The sequence below is a fragment of the Scyliorhinus torazame genome, chromosome 11 (assembly GCF_047496885.1).
Source record: "Scyliorhinus torazame isolate Kashiwa2021f chromosome 11, sScyTor2.1, whole genome shotgun sequence".
Taxonomy (NCBI): domain Eukaryota; kingdom Metazoa; phylum Chordata; class Chondrichthyes; order Carcharhiniformes; family Scyliorhinidae; genus Scyliorhinus; species Scyliorhinus torazame.
The window spans coordinates 175,110,550-175,123,169 of NC_092717.1; the positions used below are offsets into that span (position 1 = coordinate 175,110,550).

The following is a 12,620-nucleotide window of genomic DNA, read 5'->3' on the forward strand; positions in this document are numbered from 1 at the left end:
ATGCAAGAATTTCAAGTGACATTGCAGCTCTTAAATTATCCTAATAAAGACTGGGTTCATATGTGCATTCGGGGAAAGGAGGGAAGAATTACTGAAATGTGTACCCAGCCCAATGAGAAAGGAAGTAGTGCAGAAACTAGTTCTGGGGAATAAAGTGGGGCATGTGGAGCATGGTTTAGTGGGAGAGTATTTGGGCAACAGTGATCATATAGTCATATGGATAAACATCGGAAGCAATCAAGGGTAAAAATAACTGGAAGGGGTCTAACCTTAATCAGTTGAAGGGAATTTGGTTCAGGTAAGTTGGAATCAAAAAATGGTTGAGAAAACAGTAACTGAACACTGGGAGGTTTTCAAAGAATAGATAATTTAGATACAGGGAAAGGAAAGGCTTCTCAAGCTTTCTGGATGACTAAAGATATGGAACTTAAAATTAGACAGAAAGAAAAGTTTTGTTGAAACGATACAAGGCACTAGTTAGACAACACCTGGAATACTGTTAACAGTTTTGGTCCCCTTATCTAAGGAAAGATATATTGGCATTGGAGGCAGCCCAGAGTAGGTTCACTAGGTTGATCCCGGGTATGAAGGGATTTTCATATGAGGAGAGGTTGAGTAGGTTGGGCCTGTACTCATTGGAGTTTAGAAGACTGAGTGACGACCTTATTGAGACAGATAAGATTCTCAGGAGGCTTGGCAAGGTAGATGCTGAGAGGTTGTTCCCCCTTGTGGGAGAGTTCAGGACCAGAGGGCATAATCTCAGAGCAAGTGGTCGCCCATTTAAATCCGAGATTTGGAGTGAATCTGTGGAATCCTTTACTGCAGAGGGCTGTAGAGGCTGAGTCATTGAGTATGTTCAAGGCTGAGATAGGGAGATTTTTAATCAGTAATGGTGATAAGGCAGGAAAATGGAGTTGAGGATTATCGTATCAGATCAGTTATGCAAAAGCTTTATAAAACAGTTCCATCCAACACTATGTCACAATCACCCATTACCTCCAACCTACAAATCTACATTTGACTTCCAATACGCTAATTATTTTTCTTTATTCTTGAGATGTGGGCGTCGCAGGCAAAGCGACTAATTGCCCTTGAAAAGTGGCATTTTTAAGAGTCTACCACATTGCTGTGGAACTGGAGTCACATGTAGGCCAGACCAGGTAAAGACGGCAGATTTCCTTTCCTAAAGGACATTAGTGAACCTGATGGGGTTTTATGACAATCGACAGTGGATTCATGGTCATCATTAGACTTCTAATTCCAGATTTTTTATTGAATTCAAATTTCATCACCTGCCATGACGGGATTCAAACCAGAGTCCCCAGAGCATTACCGGTGTCTGGATTACTGGTCCAGTGACAATACCACTACGCCACTGTCGTGTTGGGTGTTCCGCTATACAAAATAACCAACACGGTTGTAGATGGTACAACTCTGTTTTATTACTCTTGATAACAACATGTTAACTCATGGCTGTGTTTCGTACTTTACCCGTTAACCGTGGACCCAGCCCTAACACTATCTTAGAGAGGCACTCAGCACATGGTGGCTGTCTGAGTGGCACACTGTGAGCTCTGTGCTCTGAGCTATCTCCTGCTGGAATGAGCGGGAACTGTCGTGTTCCCTGTTTTATAGTGCGTGTGCTCTCACTGGTGAGTGGCTGTGATGTTGGGTGTGTTGATTGGTCCGTTGATCTGTCCATCAGTGTGTGTGTGTGTGATTGCACCATGATATGTTTATATGAATATCATGACAGCCACCACCTCCCTAAAGTGTTAAATTTCAAATCCTTGTGCTCATTTTTATGGCACTGCCTTCTGTAACCTCCTCCATTTGTATATCCTCCAGCAATAAACATGTATTTCTTCTGATTCGGCTTTTAATGCAACCTTATCTTATATTGTTCCCCCCCCCCCCCCCCCCGTGGTAGTGGCTATTTTATGGAATTTCACCCCTGAAGCACTTCAATCGGTTTCCTTTAAAAAAAACTACTTGAAATTCGAACGATTCAAACAAGCCTTTGGACACCCTGTCTCTCCCTTTCTGCCCTTGCATCCGTTTTCTTTATGAATATCAGAGAAGTCCTTGGGCATTCTTTATTTTAAATATGTTACATAAATGCAAGTTCTTACTCTGGCTAACGGAAAATCCCATGGGATAGGAGCGTAAGGAAATGTGCTCAGTGTGACAGAGGGAGAAAATGGTGGCTGATGCCTGATTCATTGGATTGGTGGGTATATTAGTATTACTGTCTTGTCAAGTGGGGTACTTCCGTTTAATTTGAAATATCCCAGTTTGGTGCAAAGTAATGGGCAGGTGTGATATTTGCCTTCATTAACGTTAGTATAACGGAAATCTAAATTACAGGAATAACCTCTCGCTGAGAAATGAAGAATCATTGGGGGGAGGGTGGGGCGGTGTGGAAATCCCGGCGACGAACAGGAGTTTAAAAAAAATCATAAATGCCAGTGATTACCTCCCCTATTCCTCATCTGCTCGCAGTGAAATCACCGGGTTTTAAAAACACTGATCGTTCACTCAACTCCACCAACCAATTGCTGAGCCGCCCAGGCCCCGGGCCTGGGGGTTACCATTGGCAACGAAAGGCGTAAAGCGCAGCAGACATTTTACGGCAGCGGTAGCTGAGCGGCTCAAATTGTCGGAGAAGCCCACGCGGGAGGGACGGCAGAGGTACCGATTCTTGGTTAAACCTGATGTTGTTGTACGATGCACTCACTAATTCACCGATTTAAAAAAAAAACTATTGGGTGACAACCAATTCATAGCGCAGCAATAGGGGAGACATAGGTCGGTGTTTGTGCTCCAAACAAGCTGCAGCTTCACCATCATAATCCTCTATTCTTTTCTGCTGCATGGATTTGTTCTGCTTTATTTCTCCTAGATTCATTTTGTCATCCACCCCACATTATGGCCCATTACAGCGCTATTAACATTGAGTTCAACAATTTGAGACTGTGAATGCTCTCTTCCACCTTCACTCCATTTATTTCTATTTATTTTCATTTCTTCCATGGGTCCATTTTTCCTTCAACATTGTCTCTCCTCTGCTCTACCCCACTTGGGCCATCGGTTCCCTGTTCCAAGTTATCCTTTGACACAATGCTTACCCTCTGTTCTGTTATTAACACATTCTGATCTCTTAATGTACCACTATCAGCACCCCTCATAATCATTATCACCCCCATTTTACATTGGGAGGGGGGGGGGGGCAATGGCGCAATGATATTGTTGTTGGACTAGTAATCCAGAGAGCCAGGATAATGCTCCGAGGACTGGATTCGAATCCTGTCAGGATGGTGAAATTTGTATCTGATTTTAAAAAAATCTGGAATTAAAAGTCTTAATGATGACCATAAATGATGACCATAAAACCATTGTCGATGTTGGAAAAACCCATCTGGTTAATTAATGAGAAGGAAATTGGCTGTCCTTACCTGGTCTGGCCTAGATCTACATGTTCGACACTTAAATGCCCTCGGGGATGGGCAACAAATGCTGGCACAGCCAGTGATGTCCACATTCCATGAACACATTTAAAAAAAAAGATGTCCATGTCGTCTTTGTCTATCTCTACCTATTGCTGTCCCTCCATCCAGCTCCAAGCTCCCCCCCCCCCCCCTGCCCCGCTCTCAAAACAGTATAAATCTGACCCTATTTACTGTTCCCTCTAGCTTTACAGAGAAATCCAGATGAGAAAGGTTAGCTTTGTTCTCTTTCCACCGATGTTGTCAGACCTGTTGAGATTGTCCAACATTTTCTGTTTTTGTTCCACATTATGACCGTTGTGGGTAAAGAGGTTTCTCACTAATCTGTTGGATTTAGTAATGACTATCTCATGTTCACAGTACGAAGTCTTACAACACCAGGTTAAAGTCCAACAGGTTTGTTTCGATGTCACTAGCTTTCGGAGCGCTGCTCCTTCCTCAGGTGAATGAAGAGGTCTGTTCCAGAAACACATATATAGACAAATTCCAAGATGCCAAACAATGCTAGGAATGCGAGCATTAGCAGGTGATTAAATCTTTACAGATCCAGAGATGGGGTAACCCCAGGTTAAAGAGGTGTGAATTGTCTCAAGCTAGGACAGTTGGTAGGATTTTGCAGGCCAGATGGTGGGGGATGAATGTAATGTGACATGAATCTCCACATCATATCTCATGGTCAGGTAGGAAAGGTGATACCCTGGATGCTGGAAATCTGAAGGAAAAACACAAAATGCTGGAAGTACTCAGCAGATCAGGCAACATCTGTGGCAGAAGAACAAAACAGGTTAACATTTCATGCTTGTGTCTTATTTTCAGCTGGGAAAAAGTTACAGATACAACAGTTTAACAGTGCCAACTTGCATTAAAGGGAGTATAAATAGATGTCTATAAAATGAAATATGACACCGAGTCATGTAAGGAGATATAATAATACTCGCTTATTGTGACAAGTAGGCTTCAATGAAGTTACTGTGAAAAGCCCCTAGTCGCCACATTCCGGCACCTGTTCGGAAATTAAACCCACGCTGCTGGCCTTGTTCTGCATTTCAAGCCAGCTGTTTAGCCCACTATGCTAAACCAGCTCCCTCCCCAAGAGGGAGTGGACAAAAGTTGAGTGAAGGAGTTGGGTTTGACTAACACCAACCTTGCAATGGCTTCTGCTGGCACAGAAGCTAGCCTTGGCAAAATTCATATGAAAGTGGGGGTTGGAGATGAATTGTCTTTCAGCCTGGGTTTTCCTCCTCGGGGGCCCGCTGTGTGGATACATCCTTCCTCTCTCCCTCCTTCCCTTCCACCCCCTGGCACAGGAGGTTTGGTGATTACTATCACTGTGGAATGGCTGTGAATGTGGCAAGATTTTTCTAATACCCGAACTGCCCTTAGCTTTGTTGTAGCTGCCGCTCCTCTCGGCCTCCCTGGCCTGTTCTGCAATACTAATAATAATATTAGGCCAGTTGACCAAAACAGTGGTCAAAGCAGTCAAAGCGATGCAGTTTCAAGGAGTGGCCTGAAGATGGAAAGTTAGGTAAGCAAGGTATTCCAGAGTTCTGGTCACTGTTCCAAATTGGGGTGTGCAAGAGGCTAGCATTAATAGAGCGCAGTGTTGCCCCCTCATCTCCTCGAGAGTTCATAAATGACAAACGACACAAGACTGATAGTATTCACTTAAAGACTCTTTATTTGTACGAATATGTCACACAGACTTTAACTCAATGAATCATGGCTGCATTTTAGCTTCAACCCAACTTTCCCATCCAATCCCCATATCCTTTGGTTCCTTGAGAGACCAAAGATCAGCCTTCCATATTATTCATTTTCTTACAATAAACTAAATTTAAATGCAAAAATCCACAGTATTTTTAATATTATACAATTATATGGGTGGACTTCATGCATACATTTATTGTGTAAATTTGGTTTGGTGATTTTTCTGTTCAGTTATGATAGGAATTAATATTTTTTAGATGAGGGGTTCACAAGGGGCGGGATTGTTATCATTTTTTGACTAAATGCCAACTCTGATTCCACTGCCATGTTTTTGGACACTTAGCCAAAACACAATTCTGGAGGCAGGACCCACAATGTCAGAGTTCACCTCACCAGAAACTTTAATCTTCAAGCAATTGGAAGAGTGCCCTGATCTTGAAAAAAAAAATGGGTCTCCGCCATAGAGACAGGAACCCCATGCAAGGGGGAATTCCCAGCATGGGGTGACAATAGAGCGGGAAAGCCCGCTAACGATATTTGAATGTATAGTAATGGGGATCCCGACCTTTCATGGCGGGAGCTCCATTAAGTAATTGGCGGGGGCAAGGACAATCCAGTGGGGAAATCCCGCCAGCATAAATGCCATTTTGGGATTCTCCCTCGATTCTCTGCCCCCAAAATATTTAAGTGGACTATATTTAGGTAATAATCTACGGACTGTGGCACCACAGTACATCAGTAGATTTAGCCACAATCAGAGCCTTCGAGGCTGCCAGTCTGTTACAAGCTCCTATTCACCCCCACTCCCCGTCAAAAATGGGGGTGGGGGTGGGTGGGGGGGGGGAGCAATCCCCCAGCCAAGATTTGGAGAAAATGAAGGGAAACTGTCAATACCATTGGAGTTCATAAGGAAGTTCTGCAATGGGAAAAGTGAAATTCAGCTGATCAAAAACCATTAACCGAGCAGAGTTAAAGCAGAACAGACTAAAAAGCAAATACTCCACACTGGAGTGATTCTTTTGTTACCTTTGCTTCGTGATTATAGTATTTCTGCTTGTACGTGAAAATTACACAGAAATAATGGAGTTGCGTAGTTTTCAATTATTTCACATATATATATATATATATATATATATATATTCAAGAGAATTGGTGATCTATAATATGAATTTGATTTGTGCCAAAAAATAGCTCATGTAAATGGCTTATTGTTTTCTCCCTGAACAACTAGCTGTGAATTAGAAAATATGTCAACTGCTCCTTTTTGTCTTGCCTTTGAAGGTTGGAACTGATGAGCTATGGATTCACATAGCATGGAGGCAGTTGTGGGATAGGATCTTTTTATGATCCCTGCAAGTGCATTCAAATACAAGTCAGTATTTTCTCAATTGTTATATTTTCAAATTGAAACTGTTACTCTAGTTAAACCAGGTCAAATGAATTTTCACTGTGTCAGTAGTGTTGCTGGGGAGGCTGTGGCACAGTGGTATTGTCACTGGACTTGTAATCCTGAGACCTAGGGTACTGCTCTGAATCCCACCATGGCAGATAGTCTAATGATAACCATGAAACCATGATCAATTGTTGTAAAAACCAATCTGGTTCACTAATGTCCTTTAGGGAAGGAAATCTGCTGTTCTTACCTGGTCAAGGGCAGCACGGTAGCACACTGGTTAGCACAGTTGCTTCCTAGCTCCAGGGTCCCAGGTTCGATTCCCGGCCTGGGCAGAGTCTGTATGTTCTCCCCATGTCTGCGTGGGTTTCCTCCAGGTGCTCCGGTTTCCTCCCACATTCCAAAATTGTGCAGGTTAGGTGGATTGGCTATGCTAAATTGCCCTTGGTGTCCAAAAATGGTTAGGTGGGGTTACGGGGATAGGGTGGGGTTGTGGGTATAGGGTGGAGGTATGGGCTTAGGTAGGGTGCTCTTTCCAAGGGCCGGTGCAGACTCGATGGGCCAAATGGCCTCCTTCTGCACTATAAATTCTATGATTCTATATGTGACTCAAGATCCACAGCAATGTGGTTGGCTCTTAACTGCCACTCAGTTCAATTGATATTAGGGATGGGCAATAAATGCTGCCCTTGCCAGCGACGCCCACATTCCATAAAAGAATAAAGAGAAAAACTCACGGAACTCTCGCTCCAACAACACTGAGTGTATCTACAACATGGACTGCAACAATTGAGGCTCACCACCACCCTTTTTAAGGGCTATTAGGGATTGGCAATAAATGTTAGTCTTGCTGGATACCAAAGAATTTAACAAGAGAAAGTTTGCTGGGAAACCTGTTTCTCACATTGTGAATGAAATTCAAAGTTGTGAGTATGCATGTTCACAGTGCTCGTTTCTCCTCTTTCCCCCCCCCCCCCCTCCCCCTCCCAATTTTTTCCCAACCTCGCCTGAAGGCTTTAGTTTCCTCACTGGAATACAGTTCAGCAGGCTAACTGACTGCAGAAGATTTCACAATTGAGCCCAAACCTGTAATTACCCAATATCTATTGTTATGGGCCAGGGTTTAGAAACTCCATCGCATATTATGAAGTCCACCTGACTTACAACCTTTTTGTAGAATTTGGCTAGGATGAGCCTTCCCTTCAGGTGTGATTCATCAGTCTTCCTAGACACTTTAATCAAAACAAGCTTTATTCTAGTTATTAACTTAATTTAGTTATTAACATATAGCAAGAATTTTTAGCAATTACAAAATAAAGACACCACACAACTACAGTAATCTATGTATAGCACTTAATGAATTCCCCTTTAACTGTTCCAATTCAATAACAAAGTCCAATAAACAAAAAAAAACCTTTCAAGGGCATGGCCCAGCCACACTGCATTCCTGCTTGACTAAGACTGGTTTATTTACTGAAATTCTGGTCCAATGTTTAACCAGCAGATTCAACTCCTTCCGGAAAGCAATTATATATCCAAAGCCACCACCAGGGTGATTTCTACTGGAACAGATATTTAAAATGAAATAGAGAGACAGGCCAAAACACTTCTTTTCTCTGTCTGTAGTTCACAGCAGTCAAAACTGAAAATGAAACTAAAATAAACCTCACAGCCATAGCTCAGCTCCACCACAAAATGACATCACTGAAGCCATGTGATAAAACAGAAACCTTTTCTTAAAGGGACACTCCCATGACACTATATACACAGTTCCAGTAGAGCTGTCTGAATGCTGGTCTGGAGTAGGAACTGAAGCTGATTTCAATTTCTAACCTGTGAGCAAATTTTGGTGCCCAAGGGCAGCGCAGTGGGTAGCACAGCTGCCTCGCAGCAGCAAGGTGCCAGGTTCCATCCCGGCTCTGGGTAACTGTCAGTGTGGAGTTTGCACATTCTCCCCGTGTTTGCGTGGGTTTCGCCCCACAACCCAAAAGATGTGCAGGGTAGGTGGATTGGCCACGCTAAATTGCCCCTTAATTGGAAAAAAATTAATTGGATACTCTAAAATTTAAATAAAAAAAAAATAATTTGGTGCCCTTACTGTTTTCCTGGCTAGCGTCAATAAATTCAACACTGATTTCAGCACAAACCTGGGATCTTCCATGTCCATTGGCTCAGCGAAGCATTTTGCTTAATAAACTACGTCGTGGAATCATCACACCAATTAATATTGTCAAAGTCAAATTTGTAATAGTTTATCAAATAATTAGGAAGATAAACAATGGCTTTATTCAATATTAAAACAAGTTATATTGTAGCATGTAATTTATTTTTAAACTTAATATTTTGTTAGTCTCCTTTTTTTAAAAACAGGTGCAGAGAATGGGATATGATATTGAGCGATTTGTAGGCTACGTAAATGAAGGACTGCTGTGTTGTATCTGCCGAGATGTGTTGGAGAATCCTTTACAGGCTCCGTGTGAACATGCCTTCTGCACATCATGTATCCATGGGTGGCTGGTGCAAAACCATAATTGTCCCGAAGATCGTCAGGCCCTGGATGTATCCATGCTTCGGCCACTATTTAGGTAATATGGACATCTGTTTGTAATATTTAAAACAAAGGATTTGCATGCTTACTACTTGCACACTTTCTCAGTCACACTTAATAGTCAAATTTATTCTGGGAAAATTTCTTACAGAAAATTGGCTCAAATGCAAATTTCTTCCAATCGGATATGCTGAGAGACTTTCCCACCAACTGAACGGAATGCCTGTAGCCTATATCTTAGAAAATACAAATTTTTATCCAAGCTGACACTGAACTTCGTACTTGCACGAGCCTCTGTTTTTTGAATCAGTCTTTCATTTGGTACTTTGACAAATGTTTTCTTCAAATATATATGGCCAACATCCATCGTGTTCCCTTTATCAACTTTGTCTATTTCTTCAGTAAAAAGTTAAATTGGAATAGTCAAACATCTTTTGCCTTTTTTTAAATCCTTTCTGACCCTCCTTAATTAACTCAAACGACTCTTCAATGCATGTTAATTTTTTCTTTTGATTATTGATTTTAAACTCTTACAACTGATAAATTGACTAGCTTATTACTCGGAATGTCCTTACACCCTTTCTTGAACAAAGGCTGCTTTTCAATCCTCTGACACCTCTAACATACCCAATCAGGGAAGATTGGAATATCATAGCAAGCACTTTGCTATCTGCATTTCCATGTCCCTTAGAAGCCTGAGATACAAGCCATCGGGAACAGCCAGTTTATCCATTATAATCTTTTTAAAAATAAATTTACAGTACCCAATTCATTTTTTTCCAATTAAGGGGCAATTTAGTGTGGCGAATTCACCTACCCTGCACATCTTTGGGGGCGAAACCCACGCAAACACAGGGAAAATGTGCAAACTCCACACGGACAGTGACCCAGAGCCGGGATCGAACCTGGGATCTTGGTGCCTTGAGGCAGCAGGGCAAACCCACTGCGCCACCCTGCTGCCCTATCCATTATAATCATAGCCAGCCTTTCAAGTGCATCCTGCCTATCAATTTTCACTCCACAAATTATCTCTCTCATCTTCACTTTTCTTCCTGCATGTAAGCCTTGACTTTTTCCTTATCTTGGGAATTGTGAATAGAGATGAACATTGCAGTCAATAGCCTCAAATCCCACTGCATGATGCAGAGTTGGTCATTGATGAAGCAGATGAAAATAGTTGAGCCCAGGACACTGCCCTGATATGATACTGAGTAAAGAAAGGTGCAAACTTGTTTAACCCATTCTTAAGTTCATATATTTCTTTATCCTCACTATAAAAGAAAATCACACAGTTAAAACGCCCATTCCCATCCGAGGAGTAAACCTATTCCTCCCCCGCCCCCCCCAGGAAGGAGCATGTAGACTAATTTATTTACCTAACTATGTGTGAAAACTTTTTTTTAATGCACGTATCTATAGTGAGGATGCAAAATGCTGTTTATTTCTAACAAACTAATATAAATTGCTTGAACTTTCTGTTTCTGAGCTGTGCTACAGGCTTGTTTTCGAACAATTCTGGGGGCATGTGCATTGTTCACCAACTCCTTCACCCCAGCGCTCACCCACCTTTTCAACATTCAACAATGTAAACTCCAACTCACTGTGAGCTATGTTATGCAACAGCTGTTATTTTAACTAAGTTTTTGTCCGTAAAAATAGCAGTTCTACCCCTGCTTTATAGATAACATATCTTGTTTGGTATCTGGAATCATAGAATTTACAGTGCAGAAGGAGGCCATTCGGCCCATCGAGTCTGCACCGGCTCTTGGAAAGAGCACCTTACCCAAGGTCAACATCTCCACCCCATCCCCATAACCCAGTAACCCCACCCAACACTAAGGGCAATTTAGCATGGCCAATCCACCTACCTGATTGATTTTAGTATTGCTTTTCATCTTGCACTCATCAGGACACTTTGCAAGAATACTGATTAGATGGTAAACAACAATTTAAAGTCTATTAGAAGAAAATGCTGATTGGTTGGCAAGTAGACTCTGGTAGGAATGTCGCTATGGAGAATGCACCAGGTGACTGATAGTTAACTGCCAAGCACTGTTTGAATTAGGCAGTTTGATTCTGATTGGTCAAAGCATTGCTCTGAGCGAATGTCTGTCACTTTGTTTAGCTGAAACAAGCACAATGCCTGTCCATGTTCTTTCTGTCTGCAAAGAATAGAACCTGTGTTTTAATATATGTAGCTTCCAGCCCAACTGACAATCTTAAATTGGCTGTCACCGTAATTCTTTAAAAAAAAAAAACTTTTATTGCCATTTTTCATATTAATAAACAATTGTGTGTGTGTATATATACATTACATATTTTTCCTAACCACGTTAATTTACTTTATTGCTGTCACTGTAATTCTTAACACACCTGAGGATTTTGCTTTGCCAAAAAGACGTTCTGTCTATCACACAAATGGGTAATGTCAATGGCAAATTTCAATGCCAGTGTGATGCTAGGTATGTAGGGCATACATCTCAAAGACTGGCAGATGGTATCAAACAGCATGTCCTAACCACTCTTCGCAATGGGCAAAGTACAGTCTGAACCCTACCAGCCCATGTGTGCGAAACTCAAAAACAGTGTCAAGTATTGATTTTCATTTACATTGTTTAAGCATGAGGTTTAATGTTCATGATTGTGGTAACTTGACCACAAAAAGATATTTGAAACGCATTAATTTTAGTCTTTAATATATAAAAATAAAGAAGTGTAAAATACTATGGACTCAAGAATGGGAGCAGTTAGTTAAACATCGAAATAACAGTAACTGAATAGAATTAGAACTAACGGCAGTTAAATACAAATATACACAAGTAACAATAACTAATAATGTCACAGCACTTACTGATGACATCAGCACTGGATTAAAATAAGAAATGCATAATAATAACACTTTTCCACCCTTAAATTTTAATCCCCCATAAAAATAAAAATACGGGCAGCACGGTGGCGCAGTGGGTTAGCCCTGTTGCCTCACGGCGCTGAGGTCCCAGGTTCGATCCCAGCTCTGGGTCACTGTCCATGTGGAATTTGCACATTCTCCCCGTGTTTGCGTGGGTTTCGCTCCCACAACCCAAAGATGTGCAGGCTATGTGGATTGGCCATGCTAAATTGCCCCTTAATTGGAAAAAATGAATTGGGTACACTAAATTTATTTGAAAATAAAATAGAAATACAATTAAGGGCGGCACGGTGGTGCAGCGGTTGGCCTACAGCGCTGAGGACCCGAGTTCGAATCCCGGCTCTGAGTCACTGTCTGTGTGGAATTTGCACATTCTCTAATTGGGGGAAAAAAATAATTGGGTATTCTAAATTAATAAAAAAAGTAATACAATTCAAACTAATGCCTTAATTATAAGTCAGTCTTTCAGGAGCTTTGCAACTATGCTGTGATCTGTGCAGTACCACAGATAACTCTGGCGATGCATCTTAGTTCAACTGAACTTGTGGGTGCAGGTGT

The 12,620-nt window shown here is 41.7% G+C and overlaps 1 protein-coding gene across 2 annotated transcripts in view; it reads left to right on the forward strand.

Annotated features, from left to right (window-relative positions):
- The first annotated feature begins 2,535 nt into the window (after positions 1–2,535).
- rnf41l (ring finger protein 41, like) overlaps positions 2,536–12,620 on the forward strand; it is a 62,969-nt gene continuing 52,884 nt past the window's right edge. Inside the window, exons 1-3 of one of the 2 annotated variants that reach the window (XM_072468043.1) lie at positions 2,536–2,691; positions 6,495–6,585; positions 8,957–9,191. In XM_072468043.1, coding sequence (XP_072324144.1) covers positions 8,986–9,191 — 206 coding nt within the window. In that variant the 5' untranslated portion in view covers positions 2,536–2,691; positions 6,495–6,585; positions 8,957–8,985. The remainder of the gene's footprint in view (positions 2,692–6,494; positions 6,586–8,956; positions 9,192–12,620) is intronic. The other variant, XM_072468042.1, reaches the window with a different exon arrangement.